This window comes from Astatotilapia calliptera, chromosome 6 (genome assembly GCF_964374335.1).
Source record: "Astatotilapia calliptera chromosome 6, fAstCal68.1, whole genome shotgun sequence".
Lineage (NCBI taxonomy): Eukaryota > Metazoa > Chordata > Actinopteri > Cichliformes > Cichlidae > Astatotilapia > Astatotilapia calliptera.
In genome coordinates, this window is record NC_137427.1 from 43,106,465 (window position 1) to 43,123,594 (window position 17,130).

The following is a 17,130-nucleotide window of genomic DNA, read 5'->3' on the forward strand; positions in this document are numbered from 1 at the left end:
CCGAGGACCGGAGCATCTGCTGCTCCTAATCCCGTGTGTCTCCGTGCTTCGCCGGGAGCAGGCTGGGACGGATACCACAAACGAAAGTGGCCGAACCAAGCGCCCGAGAGGCACTCGGACTGCTTCCTGCTCGACACTTCACAGCAAAACTCTTAATCGAGTATTTATTCAGTGTGTGTGTGTGTGTGTGTGTGTGTGTGTGTGTGTGTGTGTGTGTGTGTGTGTGTGTGTGTGTGTGTTTGATGGATTAGATTGAATATACAGCAACAAAGCCTAAGCTGAGTTACTGAGTTCTGCGGCCAACAACACAAACGGAAGGTTTGCAGAGACAGAGGGACTAACTAACGCTACAAAACAGGAGTGTTTACTGGGAAGATGCTTTCTACGTGATGCATGTATGGAACAAGTTCGGTCAGGACAGGGCTGCTTAAACCTACACGGTTGCACAAATCACACAACAGGTTATTAGCAAGAATATTATTGAAAGAGTTGATACATCATCATGCTTTATGTGGTAATATTTGGTATTTCTTTTTTCTCCATTTTTGTAAGGTTACCCTGAGGGTTCAGTTCAAGACTCTTATTTTGAAGACCAAGTGGTACGACTTCCTTTATACCCCCCTCTCCCTCCCACCTCTGTCGAGCTCAACACTTGGCACAGACAGGACGGAGCTGTGATTGGAGAAGATGGGGAGGCAGAGGCTAACCCCAACAGCTGATCTGAGGTCCGTCTGTGGCGGGAACACTTGCGCCTTACTGCAGGAAACCGATCCTGAACCAGCAGTTGAGCCGGAAGTGCAGCAATGACACACATTTTGAAATTAAAATAAATAAATGAACAAACCGATGAAGAAAGATAAACGAACAGATGAAATAAGTATTAAATAAAAACGAAACACAGCAGCTGCTGTAACATGACATTTATTTTGGAGGATCATTTCTCAGTTAAACATAAAAAACAACCCCCACCATATTCATAGGAGTGACGACCCCCCACGCCCCCCGGTCCTCTCTCTGTGTCCTACTGACATGTTTTTCCTGTTCACGTTGGCGGAAGTGATGAGGGAACTATCTGCACACCAGCTACTGCACCATCAAACAAACACATCATTACAGTGTAAATTCAGTGCTTGAAATACAGCTCATGTGTTTGATATAAGGCTGTGAAATAGGAATAAATAAAAAATAAATAATAATAAAAGATTTTTAAAAATAAAATAAGCAAAGGGTTAAAAATGATGTCAGCTACGAGGATGACATCATGGGTTTGGATTCACCAACAGAGGCAATGTTTCCCTCTTTCTATGACATGATGGAGTGAGCAGATATATTTGGAAAAAATAAAAAATAAATGTGGAAATAACTGTATTGGAAACAGGTGTGAATAGAAAATATCCACTGATTGTAATAATGTCACTATAACAGTTGTTAATTATTGAGCAGGTCATGGAAGAGATCTCAGAACCGCTAATCAACATATGCATCGCATCAACAGGAAATGAGTCATGTTGTGCTGTAACTGCAGATACACATCACTAGAAATATGTTATTAGAAAAGTTCTGAGATAAACATAAATTACTCTCTGACAATCAATACAGATTCAGATCACACAGTTACACATCACCAGCATTAACTGACTCAATGAGATTACAGGTACAGTATGCATGAGTCTTTCTAGAGCAGGGGTCGGCAACATTCTGATGATGAGTGCATCTAAACTTTCCTCAGAGGTCAGTGTGCCATATGATTGCATTAGCAATAAATGTAATAATGCTCTATATCAACAGTTACACACTAGATAGAACCACTTTATAGGATTATATTTGTTCACAGATGTTGGCAGCTGTCAGCTACTTAGAAAAGGATCCTGGTGTTATTTGTCTCTCAGAAACAGTTCATAACTTCAACTCATTCATGTCCTAAAAGGTAAACCTGTTTCTCCATCACAGCTCTGATGGTTCAGTAAGGACATCTCCTGGTTTCATCTTCATGTTTCCCTCTCACCACATAACCAAACCGACATCATGACCAGCAGCTTTACAGCTGTGGCTCCAGCAAACATCAGCTGATACTAGAAATTAATATTAAATAAATTCTAACAACAGCTGATCAAGCTTAAACGTGCTGCTGATTTTCACTGCTTTTATGACCTTTTTAGTGGGGAGAACATAGCTAGGATTTAATGATTTAACAAATCTTTTGAATCCTTTGTCCTCCACAATGCTAAATGGCTGGGAGTCCTCAATCACCATGGTAACCAGGTCTTCATCTATTTGAGATTGTTCTCCTGAGGAAAGACAATAAAGATAAAGCACAAATATAAATATCACACACGTAACTTATAACAGCTGTATAATATTGTTATATCATTTAGTAACATTACTGCATGCTATATTATCATGGCATTTGATGGCTCACCTGGTCTTGCTCCACAATCGGTGTTCCTCTTATTCTCATGCAAAGCTCTGTAGTGCCTAAGCATGGATGTTGTTGTTATATCCCAGCTCCCTGGCACATAGCAAACACTTCACCTTGTACAAAAGTACAGACAGCTCAACATAAATTGTATTGCACCATCAGTATCATGACAATACATCTTCTGTAGAAATTTACATACCTTGTTGGGAGGAATAAGATCACAATGTTCCCACACAGGGGAGGACATCCTTCTCTTCGTAGCTGGCTCCATTCTCTCCTGACTTTCTCTCCTCACTCTCATAAACCTCCAAACTGTCTCTAACTCTCACTAACAACTCTCCATCAAACACCCACATTTTGAATGAAGTCTGAGGGTTTATATCGCTGTCAAAGTTCGAACCACTTCCTGAACCAGTCACGTGGTACAGCCGGGCAGCGAGGCTTCGGACGTCATCATTTTCAGCTCCTCCCATAAATGAAGCAAGCCTCGATACGCGCTTCGCGGAAACGCCCCCTCCATTACTCGACACACGTTTCGAAGCCTCGATACAGAACGTCCCATCAGTGGTTCCCAAACTTTTTTTGCTGGGCCCCCCTTTGTTTCACAAGAAAAATGCCCCCCCCCCCCCCACAAAACAAAAAAACCTTCCTCCAACCACACGCCCATATTTTGCTCCATTGCTGTTTATTTCACACCTCAAACATTTAGTGAACAATTAAGCAAATACAAGTAATCTGCAGGAAGTAATAACATAAGCTACTAACTCTGTCACGCTGCGTCCGCACCTACACGGGTGATTTTGAACACGCAGCTGTTTCGTCCACGTAAACGATATTTCGATTCACCGAAAACAGATTTTTTAAAACTCCTTTTTTTGCGTTTACGTGTGGACGAGGAATACAGAGTTCGTCACGCAGCGTCAAAGGTATGTAACTTTTTCCACGTCACGCTGTGGCCACGTTATTGTTTACATGAGATGAACTGCAGAATGGCAGATAGAGACTAAATACTGTTAATCTGACTATCTGCAGGTTACACGCAGTTACTGTCCCTCCATTTACAAAGGCAGAGGCGTCACGATGTGATTATTTTACTGTATGTGTAATAATATTCAACATTGCTATCAATGCATTTTTCAAAAAATGCCTCTCTGTGCAAAATGGGTTTAAAAACACAAACAGCTGTGGGATCCTGTTTGTCTGTGATTTAAACAGCCCAGCGCTGCTCCTGAAGAAGGGGAACCTGCAGGGAGACCTACCTCAGCACCTGTGCAGGTGAAGCCAAAGGGCAGATGTGCTTCACCAGATTTTCTAGTCTTTGGCTCAGAATGAAGTTGGTTTGGAAACATATTCAGCGACGCTTCATCTCCTGCTTTGTGTTTGTGTGGGCGCCCCGTGCTAGCAGTGTCCAAGAGTTTTGTTTTTTCTCCCCCCCCTTTTCATACCGCGCCCCCCTGCAATGGCTCTGCGCCCCCCCAGGGAGGCAGGCCCCACACTTTGGGAAGGTCTGATATATATGATGATGTATAACTCGGTAAAAATCCACGATCATAGCACCAAAAATATGATCCTAATAATATGGCGGTGGACTAGCATGATGACAACGTTTTCAGGGCACGTGTGTGTGTGTGTGTGTGTGTGTGTGTGTGTGTGTGTAAGAACTTCTGTTCTTATGCTTTGAAAGTGTCAGAGTGTCATAAAACTTTTTTGACTATGTTATAATGTTGTTTTGCACGAGTCATCATGTATCTTTGATAAAATATTTACTCTTGTATTTGTGTTATTGGTTTTTACAAAAAAAATATTAGTCACATATCACACTGATAAACAGATGACTGAAAGAAATGTTTGATGGGAAAAGGAAACAGTGTTGTGCTGCTAAATTTTCAGCTTCCGACGTTTAAATAAGAAAATGTCAAGAGGAGACAAGCAGCCCGAGTCTGCACGTAAAACATTAAACTCCTCAGCAGTGATACTCGTTGTTATAGGTGCACTTATTCTTTGTCATCGTACTTTATTGTTCCAATGAAACAAGAATCTCATTTCAAAGTACATTTTTGGCCATCCTGTGATCTCGCTGTCTTAATATCTTACAGCTATTTCCAGGGGCAATAACCTTTATGTTAGATTGTGTTTTTAATCAGGCTGTGATCTTAAAGTCACTCTCACAGCACTGATTTTACAGTAATGCACAACAATTGTAATGTCACTGAAATTTCCAAACTGCCTTTTCTGCAGTAAGAGTTGTGTGATTGCACACGGGCCATGACAGGACTCCTTAGTATCTGTACAGCACAATCCAGTTTTATCTATATGTCACCAGATTGCAACAACAGCCACCTGGAGGTGAGACTGTTAGTCACACAAATGGTGGACAGAAAAGTATTTTCCAATTTGGAATAAATCCGATGACTTGATTAACATTTTTGATTTATTTATTAGTACACCTTTTTTTACGAGTCCTCTTATATCCATGACAAAGTGTGTACAGGCTTAACATTTGATGTCTGCATCAATTACTGACATAACATCAGCATATCAAGGAGTTTAGGACTTATCTGTTTGTCTAATACATTTGGAGAAATTGGGCTGTAACTTCACATATTGTGAAAGTTTCTTTTCCTTGTTTTTCTAGATGTTTCCCTTGAGGAGTCTCATTCATGGCTTTTAACCAGGAGCTCAGTGCAACATTTACTTTCACCTCATGTCAACATGTGATGGAGTGCCATACAAATCTTTCTGATGAGGTCTTTCAGGTCCTGGACATGATACAGTTTATCTGTTGAAGATGAAGTTTTTGAGGCCTGTCAATTCTTTCTCTTCTCTTTTTCTCCAGTTTCCTTCAAATATTTTAAGAACACAATGTCTATCTTTTTAAAAAAATATAGATTGAATAAAAGAAATCCTAACACATAACTGCAACAGGCTGTTAGTAACAAAATGCCTGAAGATGCTATTTCAAATCGGTTGTTTGTTTATTTCTCTTTCATGTGTAGACACATCATCGTGCCCAGGTCATTTATTTCTGAGTTGCGCATGCGTTGAGCCTGTGAGCGCTATCTACTGACGTAATAATGAGTACAGAACTTAGATAATTCACACAAAAACAAACAAACAAAAAAACTTAGATAATTCACAGCTGTAAACAAAAGAATCGCACGCGCACAAAAACGTGAAACACAATTTTTGCTCGTGCTCCATAAAACTGAACGTGCAGCATCTTCCAGCTTACACTTACACAGGACGTTAGTCCTGCCAGCTTCAAATTAAAAGGCGACATGAGTCATTTTAGGCCTAGAAACAGCGGCAGTGCGTTTAAATATCTATCGCACCGTTATTTTTTTTTCCATTAAATGACTACAAAGATATACAAAAAGGTTGAATCCAAAAGTAACGATCCACAATATAAAATTCAATGCTTTTATTTTTAACATCTATGTCGGAAGCTGTGGTTCCGACCCCCTTCACGTTGCTCTGCTAGCGCAGAGCCATTTATACTAAGCTAACGGTTTAGCACTGCTGACCTCCGTCTTTGCGGGGTTTATTTCCCGGGTTAGTTGTTGTACGACAGTTAGCTTCAAGATGGCTTTGTTGACGCCATTATTCGCTTTTCTGTACCATCTACCGCAGGTGTACAAGTGGCTGCTGAAGCCATATTACGTAGCATCTCTCTTCATGTCTGTAGCATTTCTAGCTGTCCGCAAGACGCCCGGCATCTGTGACCGTCTGGCCACACAGCGAGAAGACGGCAACTCCTGCGACTTCGACTGGGTCCGTAGAAAAAGCCAGAAAGTCTGGTCGTTTTCCCGAATGTGTTAGCAGCTAGCCGGTCAGTGAATGCTGGACCAATGCACAGGCTGTGGTAACGAGGGCCAGATGACTTTAGCTGTCAGGCCAAACAGCGGCCAAAAAGCAACTCATTGATGTTCCTGGACTTGTTGACTAAGATACACAAGTGAAAATGATTCATTTGTAGTTTTCCGCTGTTGATTAATGTGTTTTATTGCTTACGGCATATCAATGAAGGTCTGTTAAAATACAAGAATGAACATGGGGTGTCAGTGTTACTGTGTTGGTCCTGAAGGTTGCAGGAGGGGAGGCAAAATCGGGGTATCACAGAATGAGGGTTGTTGTTGTAATAATAATAAAAGCCAAATGGAACCGAATTTAATGTCCCGTTAGAGCTCTTACAGTTTATATACACTCATGAATGTTGTGGTGAAGTTGTGCTTTTAATGGTTCTTTAAGCTGTTCTTTGGTGTACTGCATAGATCTCTAGTGACTTTAAAAAAAAAAAGAATATATGTGTCTTACAAAGTTGCACCCCAACCAGACACTTGGTTAATGAGCTTCTGGCATAATCTAGTCTGGATATTTGACCACTTTTCTTTACGAAACTGGAAGAGTTCATTTAAATTGGTTTGTTTCTTAGCCCAGGCATAGTCCACAAATTGGGGTCAGAGGTCAAACTTAACATTAGTCTGCAGAACCAGTTGTGATGTTCCTGGGTTCCTCATCCTGGTAGAACATCATATTGCTTCTAAGTTTCAACCATCTAGCCACTGATCTGAGGTGAAGTTGAAGAATTTGCATGTAGTCCTTCTCCTCTGTCTTCATTATTCCATCCACATTGTGCAGGGTACCAGTACCACTGGCAGCAACAGCCCTAGAGCGTGATGCTACTGCCGCCATGCCTGACAGTTGCTACGGTGTTCTTAGGTTTCCCTCAACTTGACTCCTCCAAACATGATTCTTGTTAATATAGCCAAAGAGCTCAATCTTCATCATGTCCGGGCACAAGACCTTTCTCAAGAAGCCTTCGGCTTGTCCAAATGGGAAGCTGCAAAATTGAGTGGAGCTTTCTGTGGAGAGGGTGAAGCCCCTCCACAGCAAAGACAGACACTGGTGTTCTAGCAGTTTCCAGGTCATGAGGCTTGAGCCCTGCTGGTTTCTGGACTGTTTCCTCTCGTTTGTGGGAGACAGATTGGTCTTCTTGTAGATGTAGACTGTGACTAGAGCAGGGCGATATGACCAAAAATATTTATCATGATATACATTTGAAAATTTGCGATAACGATATAACTGACGATATAATTGAGACGAGACAAAATACTTTACAACTCCTCAACTTTATTAGTGCAAAAACCATCAATGTATTTTCACTTAAACAAGCAGCTGTTTTTTATGTGCATTAAAGTTATATAAAAATGTAACAGTGCAAACTCCTCGCTGACAGTTTAACCAAAAGGCATTTCCAGTGGAAACTGGCCGACATATCCTCAGCATAACCATGTATAACATCCACAACACTTAAAAAGAGCTTATACACACACAATACGGTAACATTATGCTGAAGCACAGCACGTATCACTCCGCGAGGCTCCGCCTACGATAGCCGTAACGCTCCCACAATCCATCAAGCGGTGCGGCTTCGTAGCTCAGCAAAGTCGTACTGAAACATTTGACAGATTTTCGAGCGCCGTGCACATAAAATCGTTTCGAGGTCATAAACACAACCAGAGTTCATACATAAGGCACACGGGATTATAAGGGGCTCTGTCGACTTTCAGACAAAGCAAAGGATTGATTTTAAGTGCGCCGTATTTTCCAAACAACACGGTAATAACGACGGCCCGCTAGCATGCTCTACCAAAAATAGTGCTTTGTTGTGTATCTGACGGACGAAAGCTAAACCAGTGAAGCTGCAGCATTTTTACAAACCAGTTCAGGTTCATGGTTTCATTCAACGATCCACTTTCGCTCTTCTCATTCTGCGTCCCCGCCATGTGCATATGTAAACATGGGCACTGCGCATGCGCGTTTTACCCATATTCTATCGCCATGTTTCATTTTCCTATCGTTGCCCAACATTGCACCGGTATTACCGTGAACGGTACGATATAGCCCAGCCCTAGTGGTGACATATCTGAGTAACTTGTACTTGGGCACAACTGTTTGTACTGATGGTCTGGCCTCATGCAATCCTGTGTTTCACATCTATGAGAACAATGTGTCCAAATTGGAATTAGAAACAAGTGTTCATGCCTTTGTTTCCTCACAGTCTGACTGGTGTACATCACTGTAAATGACTTATTTGGCAGATGTGGTGCTTTATTTGCAGTTGCTGTTTTGACAGAAGAGATACAGCACCTGTGCAAGTATCAGAACAGGGCTTTAAAATCTGTTCAGAGCTAAAATGAAAATCATCTTAGTGTTCTCTCTGCTCATCTCACAGTTTTGTTTGTTTCTGAAATCAGCTGAGTAACAAAGGTGTAAACAACAACCAGTCAAATGGGAAAAGCTGTGTTAGCAAATCGTGTCAGAGCTGTAGAGGCTGTGCGAGTGGAGCAGAGACGGCAGAGTAACAAAGGCCATGTTTGTGTTCTCAGAGAGAGGTGGAGATCCTCATGTTCCTCAGTGCCATCGTGATGATGAAGAACCGCCGGGCGAGTGAGTAAATGTCTTTTTCATAGTGTGGATGAGTTGTGTGCTATCCAGCGCTCTGTGATGTTCTCTGTCAGGAGGCTTTTAAATTGGCTGTTCAGTGAATTCCTCAAGATTCAGCCCATTACAGAGCTCTGTTTCACATTTAGTAGTGAATTTGAAAGATGTTGCATCACCGCGTTCATCAGGGCTGTGCGATATGACCACAATCTCATATCCCATCGCCCCGATAACGATATAAATCACAAACATTTAACATTTTCTGTAAGTTCTGTGAATCTCGGGCAGCTTGACTTGCAGGAAGTGTTTCCAGCTGGGCGTCCTGTAGCTGGAGTCGAGTGTTTTAATCGATGCATGAAACGATACATTTTTAGTCATAAGTTGTAACGGCGCCATTTTCTTTGTATTTATTACACGGCGTGCTGCGGGGAAAAGCCTAGGGCTGTTCGATGTAACGATATATATCGGATGACGATATAAAAACATCTGTCGTTTCATTTTACGCTGTCATTTGTTTCATGCTGTCGCAAAATAAACTGTTTACAGCAATATTTGTTCATGGCTCTGATGTCCCTGTAGTTATTATTAATTTCTTCAAGTTCTCTCTTTCTCTTATATTTAATATAACCACACTACGGACGGACAAGCGCCTGTTTTTATGCGTTGTCGTTAGCAACAACGACGGTAACAGCATCGTGTGTCCGCTTGTTTATGTTCCACATAAACCTTTCACAATAAAGCTCAAGATCCTGTTGAGACTTTTCAAAATAAACTGAATGACGTGAAACAGTATGCAGAGTGTTTACGGATGAGAAGCAAAAAGAGCCGCCAGGTGCTAAAAAATAAACCTCAGACTCAAACGTTTTATATCGTCATCCGATATATATCGTTATATCGAACAGCCCAAGTGTTCATCATTGATTAGGGCTGTTTATTATCTGCTGCTAATCTGTTTTAAAGCATTGACTAAAACATGAAAGTGTCTCTGTGTTGTTTGTGTCAGTAACTGTGGAGCAACATGTGGGCAACATCATCCTGTTCAGCAAAGTGGCCAATGTGATCCTGTTCTTCAGACTGGACATCAGGATGGGGCTGCTCTACCTGACGCTCTGCATAGGTCTGTCAGCTCATTGTTTAGACAGTAGCACCTCACAGAAACCGTCTGGTCCCACAGGATCACTGAGACTGTTGGTGGGGAGAACTCCACGTTAACAGGAAGAACAGGGCCAAACAAACTACAGGAGAGAGAAGGCTAAAGACCATTTGTTCATCCCGCAAAGGAGTTTGTTACCGCAGTAGGATAAAAAAAACAGTACAAGTGCCACGGGCCTTAGTGCAAACATGTATATATGCAACAGTAAGCAAGCAATTTCTTTATATAGCACTTTCAGAACAACTCCCCAGCTGAACACTAAGTGCTGTACACCTGACATGCCAGAAATGATATTTTCAGTAAGTTAAAAAAATATATATAAAAGGATAAAAATATAAAAATAAGATGATAATTAAAATGATATTTAAATGAATAAAATTAGCACAAATAGCAAAAAGTAAAATAATATAAAATGAGAATTAGAATTACATTTAAAACAATAAAATCATTTTTACTCCTTGTCATGAGCCAAGGAGTAAAAATGGGTTTTAAGACGCGTTTTAAAAGTGGACAGTGAAGGGGCCTCTCTAATGTGCTGCAGAGAAGGCCCCGCCCCCTCTGAGCTTCCTCTTGGACCTGGGTACCTCCAGGAGCAGCTTGTCAGCTGACCTGAGAAACCTGGGGGTGAGTAAGGATGCAGAAGCTCAGAGAGGTAAGGTGGGGCAAGACCGTTTAACCATTTGAAAACAGAGTTTTAAAATGAACTCTAAGATATACAGGCAGCCAATGGAGTGAGGCGAGGATGGGAGTCATGTGCTCTCTTTTACCAGTTCAGCTGCAGATGAGAGAGAAGACGCCGACTAACTCCACAATACAGCACATTACAGTAATGCATTACTGTTTCAAAATGCGGCCTGGATAAAATAGTCTTACCTTTGCCAAACACCTTAAATGATAAAAACTGGACTTGACAGGTTTAAAGTACTCTGCCAGGGGTCAATAGTGGAGGGTTCACAAGGTCCACTGGGACCAAACACAATCACCTCTCTTTTGCTTGAATTACATCTTAGAAAGTTTAGGAACATCCAAGATTTGATAAAGTGGTTTAATAGAGAAGGCATCGTTCTGCTTCAGAGGCAGATAAATCTGACAGTCGTCAGCATAGCAGTGGAAGGATAATCCGTGCCTTCTGAGGATGGTTCCCAGGGGCTGTAAATATAATGAAAAAAGCAGAGGCCCTAAAATTGAGCCCTGTGGGACCCCAAGCTGAAGAGCGGCAGAGAAGGACTCAACCTTAAAAAGTTAACACTAAAAGTTCTGTCACAAAGATAGATGTCATTTCAAGGCAGTACCACGAATGCCTGCAAGATGGTGAAGCGAGACAGCAAAATGTTGTGGTCTACAGTGTCAAAGGCAGCTGTTAGGTCAAGGAGGACAAGAACAACATGATTACCAGAGGATATCAGTAAAAACCTTTAAGAGTGCTGACTCCGTGCTATGAAAGTTTTTAAAACCTGACTGGAAGACTAAGAAACCGTTCTCATTTAAAAATCCATCAGTTGGCAGTGTACAATTTTCTCTAAGATTTTAGACATAAAAGACAACTTGGAGAGAGGCCTGAAGTTAGCCAATACAGTGTGGTCCAGGGCAGGTTTCTTAAGCAGGGGTTGTACTGATGCATGCTTGAAATGAGCAGGGACTACACCACATCTGCTGTATATAACAGTGAGAACAGCCTGACCTATGCTAGGAAACATCTCCTGAAAAAGCTGTGGTGGGACAGGATCATTTGGAGAACCGGAGGGCCTCAGGTGGCCGACCACATCCTCCAAAGAAGAAAGAGTCACAGGCTCAAACCGGTTAAAACAGCAGAGCAAGGGATCGAGACAGAGGGGTCGGAGTTTGAACGTCATCTACTTGTCCAGTTGTCCATTCTAAGATTGTGATGAATTAACGGATCAAAGGCCTTTAGAGTTGTCATGAGTTGATGTTTAGTGTGCTACGATCAGTCATAGAAATCTGAAACGAGAAGCTGGAAGTGAGTTACACTGAAAACTGGAGATATAAGAAAATAAGGTGTGTTTCATTGGATGCTTAGTGGGCTGACGTTCCCTCAGACAAGGGAAATAATATGTTAACATACAAAGACACAGTAAGTTCACTAATATGTGAGATCCTGCTGAGAGCAGTTCACTGGAGTCAGCTGAAAAAGCAGCAGACTGAGTGTGAGATGCTGTGATCTTCTGTGTGTTTCAGTGTTTTTGATGACCTGTAAGCCTCCTCTGTACATGGGACCCGAGTACATCAAATACTTCAGTGACAAAACTATTGATGTGAGTACAAGTGGAAGAGTTGGTGGTAGAGGTTTGGTTGTTGGTGAAACACACTTACGTCCAGTTGTTTTAAAGTGTGTGTTTACCGTGTGTGCGCAGGATGAACTGGCGAGAGACGGCCGTGTGACGTGGATCGTCGAGTTTTTTGCCAACTGGTCTCCAGAGTGCCAGTCCTTCGCTTCTGTGTACGCTGATCTCTCTCTCAAGTAAGGCTGAGACCGTCCTCTGGTGAAATCGTGGCGTGTCTTCATCTGCGTTCAGGAGTAACTTCAGTGCCTTCTGTTCTGTGGAATAGGTATAACTGTGCTGGCCTAAAGTTTGGCAAAGTGGACATTGGACGCTATGGAGAGGTTTCCAAAAAGTAAGACCCTTTTAAATCAGTTTTCTCGGTGACGTTTGGCTCCCCACATACATATGAGCACTCCCTGTTCTGCAGGTACAAGGTGTCAGCATCTCCACTCTCCAAGCAGCTTCCATCATTGGTGCTGTTCCAAGGAGGGAAGGAAGTTATGCGGCGCCCTCAGGTGGACAAGAAGGGCAGGGCTGTGTCATGGAGCTTCACTGAGGTGAGACTGCTGCTGCTGGTGTGCTAAAGGTGAACACCTGTAATATCAAAGATGTTCTTTTTCTCAGTAACACCTGGACTTGGTCGCATGGCACTGTGGCCTCCTGTTTGTCCGTTAAAACGTGGTCAGTGGAGCGAACGACGTGCGAAGTAATCTAAAAAAGAGAAAACAAGTTCGCAGTGCGTCGTCTGACCCTGGGGTCACCGTTTGTTCCATCAGTGTGCGATTGTTACACAGAATCCTATTTACATTTACTCCAATTATAGAAAATAAGGAAATATCTGAAATGCTGAAGGTAAGCGGTGTTAATCAGAACATTTATGTTTTACAAATATTTACATCTGTGCATGAGAAAGTAACTTTGTATCTTCTTCTTTGCAGGGTTGACATGGGATAAGAAACATGTTTCTTTAAAAACTTCAGACTGAAATTAAAAATTGAGTTGTTGTAATTATCTTCAATAAGTGACAGAAGCCCAATATTAACACAGTCCTCTGTGAGTAAGCACCTGGCCACAGTGGAGAGGAAAAACTCCCCTTTAACAGGAAGATCCCTTCATTCTAACCAGGGTCAGGCTTGACTGGTTGGGCTGAGGGGAAAGGCAGAGCTTAGGCAGAGCTGTGAGCTCCAGAAACTTGCACACCAGTTATAGTGTCAGCTGTTCCCCTCCTGATCCATATACTTGACACTTAGAGTCTTTATATTTAAGACTTTGCATGCTTGTTTCCATCAGGAGAACATCATCCGAGAGTTCAACCTGAACGAACTCTACCAGAAGTCCAAGAAGCTCAGCAAGACCAGAGGAGACAAGGTCAGCCAATCCCAGTTCCCCCCAGTGCCCGAGGAGGAGGAGCCAGAGCAGCAGGGAGTTGAAGCCCAGGGGGTGGAGTCTGAATCCAAGAAGGACAAATAGGACCATTTGTATTACTCACACTGGACTTGTTAATGGAATCTGTGGGTCCACTGTGGGTCAGCTAGCTCCTCCTCCACCTTTGTCTTCATGCTCCTCTTCAGAGTGTTCTGTTTACTTGTGAATCAGGCCCCGCCCCTTTCCCTGAATGTCCCTAATATGTAATTTAGCAGAGTATCAAAGCAAACTGCAGTAAACCATCCCAGTTGTGTGAAGAGGACCTGAGGTCACTCTTTGGTGGAGGAGCTTGGCTGGTGGGGGCTGATGATGGAGACGTCCAACACAGGAGCAGAACATGTTTTATGCTACTAATGACTTATTTTAATCTTTAATAATTTAAATGCAGTTAGTTAGTTACTGATGTGGACCATTTAGCAGCTTCGTCACACACATTCCATCAGCTTCTGTCGTGTTTTCTTCTTTGAGTGTTTTTACCTGCTGACCGTGACTGTGTGCAGCTCCCAGTCAGCTGTTTCTTTCTTTGGACACACCTTACAGGCCCTGACTGGCAGCACTTAGTAGTCAGGTTGATTTAAAGTAGCGGTGATTCAGTGATCCTACGCTTCCCCCCAGTTTCTCACCTGGTCTCCAGTCTGCTGTGTATGACCCGTGTTCTGCAGTTGCCTTTAACAGATGGTGTAAAACACGTTCAGGTGTAACTCCCTACCTGACGAGCCCACCTTTGTTTTTAGTTTGACTTCGTAAAACTCTAAATGCAAAGGACTTTTTTCTTAAACTTGACTACATGCATGTGCAAGTTTACATTTTAATCTAATAGACTAAATAATACATCAAATAATTGCTGGCTTGGGATCAGTGAAGCAGTTCCAGGCTTCTCGGCTGTGCTTGGTTCCTGCTCGTGCAGAAACCTGAAAATGAGGCATTGAATCTGTGTGAACTGCAGTAACCCCCTAAGAACCATGCAGCAGTGTGGCAGCACTGTTTGCTGCTCCAACGCCAGGACACGGGGCGGTGCACACGAACACAGCTCACTGCAGACGCTGACCTGAGCAGTGAGCTGCTGTAGACTATAAGTAGCTGATGATTCAACCACTGTAAAGAAAGTAGCAGTGAGTCAGGCCGAAGTTTGGGGTTCGTTCAACAGGAGTTTCATTTCTTTCTTCCTTCTTCATTGTGGTATTTGTGTGTAGTTGCCATTGAATGTAGGTTTCTAAACCCTGCTGTGTTTTATCCACCCATCATTTTGCTTTCAAACAGAGAAGGCTTCGGTTTCTGCCTTAACGTGTAATTGATGACTTAAACATTCTGATAAATGATAAAGAGCCATGTGATACATTTTCTTTTCTAAAAAAAAGTATATCTAATAACAACAATCCAATAATTGGGATGCTCCATGGAGGGGGAGTCACTGTTTGGTCAGTCTCATCCATGAGGAAACTGGATTATATCCATCTTGTCCACAAACTTCATATCTACAGGTCCCAGCCGGGGTGTTGAGCCCCGGGTTGAGAAACTGCACACAGTGACTAACAGAGTGTGTATGATGGAAACACAGCTGGTGGATCCAGGAGCCTCTGCGCTCCTCACCCAGATGATGGCAGATGTGTCCTGCACATTGATTGGCTGACCCCTGGACTCCATGGAGATAAAACGAGCGTGTTTCCACAGCCTGAGGATCATCTGGGTCACTGGCATCGCTGCATTCATGTCTTTGTTACAAACCTTTTGAATATTGATGATCAGAACTGTTATTTGTTACATAGTGAACCAATTTTCTGACACGTTTTTCCTTTTTTACATTCAGTAAGCACACTGTAGTTTTACAGATGTTTGTTCCTGATTTAACCTGTTGTTACAAAACCGGTTTGGTTTATTATTCATGTTGACCATGTCTAACCTCTGTGGCGTGTTACATTTCATTCAGAAAAGTCTGGCCTGTTTGCTGTTCATGCAGTAAAGACAACATGAAGCGCTGTGATGCTGTCGTCCTCCTTCCTTTTAGCTCAGACTTTGGTCACCACCCTCACAGTGACATGTGACGACTCTGTGCCAGGGTCTTTGTGTAGCCCAATTATCTGCAGATGTTTCATCTGTGGTGAAATGACTATAGCCAGCTAAGCTTGTAGAAGATGAATGAGCTAAACCAATTAACTATGTCCATTAGAAAGACTCATATTGAACTTTTTCAGCTAGTTTGGGCCGAGTTGCCGTCTTTTTGATTTTATAAGTTCCCTGGATTTAAAAAATCAGTTCACAAACCGCGCTTGTTGCAGGTATACATACATATTCTCTTGCAAAGATATAAAGGTTTGGATATACAATGTGTCATTCCTAACGATTAGCTAGTGGATCATGTTTTAGTGGGGTGACCTCTACAGCAGCGGTCCCCAGGCCTCGGACCGGCACCGGTCCGTGAGTCGTTTGGTACCGGGCCGCGAGAGTTGAGGCTCAGGTGTGAAATGTCTGGTTTTCAGGGTTTTTATCGGTTTTCAGTGTTATTTTGTTATCGTTTTTATCGTTAACTCGGTTTTCCTGGGTCTTTTACGTGTGTTATGAGTAAATCTTTTTGTCGGTACTGGTTTTATTTTGTTGTATTTATCCGCGACACCTTGAAGGCCGGTCCGTGGAAATATTGTCGGGCATAAACCGGTCCGTGGTGCAAAAAAGTTTGGGGACCGCTGCTCTACAGTGTGGGCGACGTCAGGCGAGGGCAATCTCTAATGGGGCAAAATGAGAAAGGACAGTTTTGGAGGGCTGCACAATAAGCTGAAGTTAATTCTGCTGAAATTCTGGTTAGAGTAGATTTTAGAATTGATCAATGAAAATGTACGCCATGCCTTCAAATGATGTTACCACATTTATTGTTCAAGGCTAAAACCTGTGAGGCAGCTTTCTGTCATTTCTTCAAAGCTCTTTGAATGGCGATCTTCTGTTCTTTGTCAAGCTGATCCCACACTGCTTAATGTCCAGGTCCTGCTGTAATGTGTGTTTTTCTATTCAGATATACTTTTGTGTTTGGGATCATTATGCTGCAAAAGCAAACTCATACCAATCAGATGCTTTCTAGGTGGGACTGCATAATGGATCAAATCTGATGGTACTTGTCCTGTGTTCAGAATAAATCCAGTTTCAACATTACTGACTTGAATGCAACACATCTTTGGTTCAAACTGCTGACAGTTGGCTGACCAAACCCAGCTTCCAGGAGCAGAGAGCAGTTTTGTTTTTGCTTCCAAGACAGCAAATGAAGCGTCACCATGTAGATAAAAACGTCAGACGTGTTCACACAGTTACTGCTCATCTGCTACTTCCTTTGGTCACCTCCTTCCCGCTATCAGGCCACACTGTTGGATTTGATAAAGGAGGATGTCACTGCTTGTACTTTAAAAACCTGGGTTCGCTCA

At 42.5% G+C, this 17,130-nt stretch overlaps 1 protein-coding gene and 1 long non-coding RNA gene across 3 annotated transcripts; both read left to right on the forward strand.

Moving 5' to 3' along the window:
- The first annotated feature begins 130 nt into the window (after positions 1-130).
- LOC145429616 (uncharacterized) lies at positions 131-1,363 on the forward strand. The gene is made up of 2 exons (XR_013909876.1): positions 131-461; positions 553-1,363. It is a non-coding gene; the product is annotated as an uncharacterized LOC145429616 (long non-coding RNA).
- A 1,755-nt stretch (positions 1,364-3,118) lies between these two features.
- Positions 3,119-15,699, forward strand: tmx2b (thioredoxin-related transmembrane protein 2b). Of its 2 annotated transcripts, none has more exons than XM_080303284.1 (10): positions 3,119-3,345; positions 3,635-3,694; positions 5,055-6,190; positions 8,809-8,869; positions 9,867-9,980; positions 12,213-12,289; positions 12,389-12,495; positions 12,585-12,650; positions 12,726-12,855; positions 13,589-15,699. In XM_080303284.1, the coding sequence occupies exons 3-10, from the start codon at positions 6,002-6,004 to the stop codon at positions 13,766-13,768; spliced, it is 924 nt and encodes a 307-aa protein (XP_080159410.1). In that variant the 5' UTR covers positions 3,119-3,345; positions 3,635-3,694; positions 5,055-6,001; the 3' UTR covers positions 13,769-15,699. The 2 variants fall into 2 exon arrangements, with proteins under 2 accessions (XP_080159410.1, XP_080159411.1); XM_080303285.1 differs by lacking the exon at positions 13,589-15,699 and adding an exon at positions 12,923-13,582.
- Positions 15,700-17,130: the final 1,431 nt, after the last annotated feature.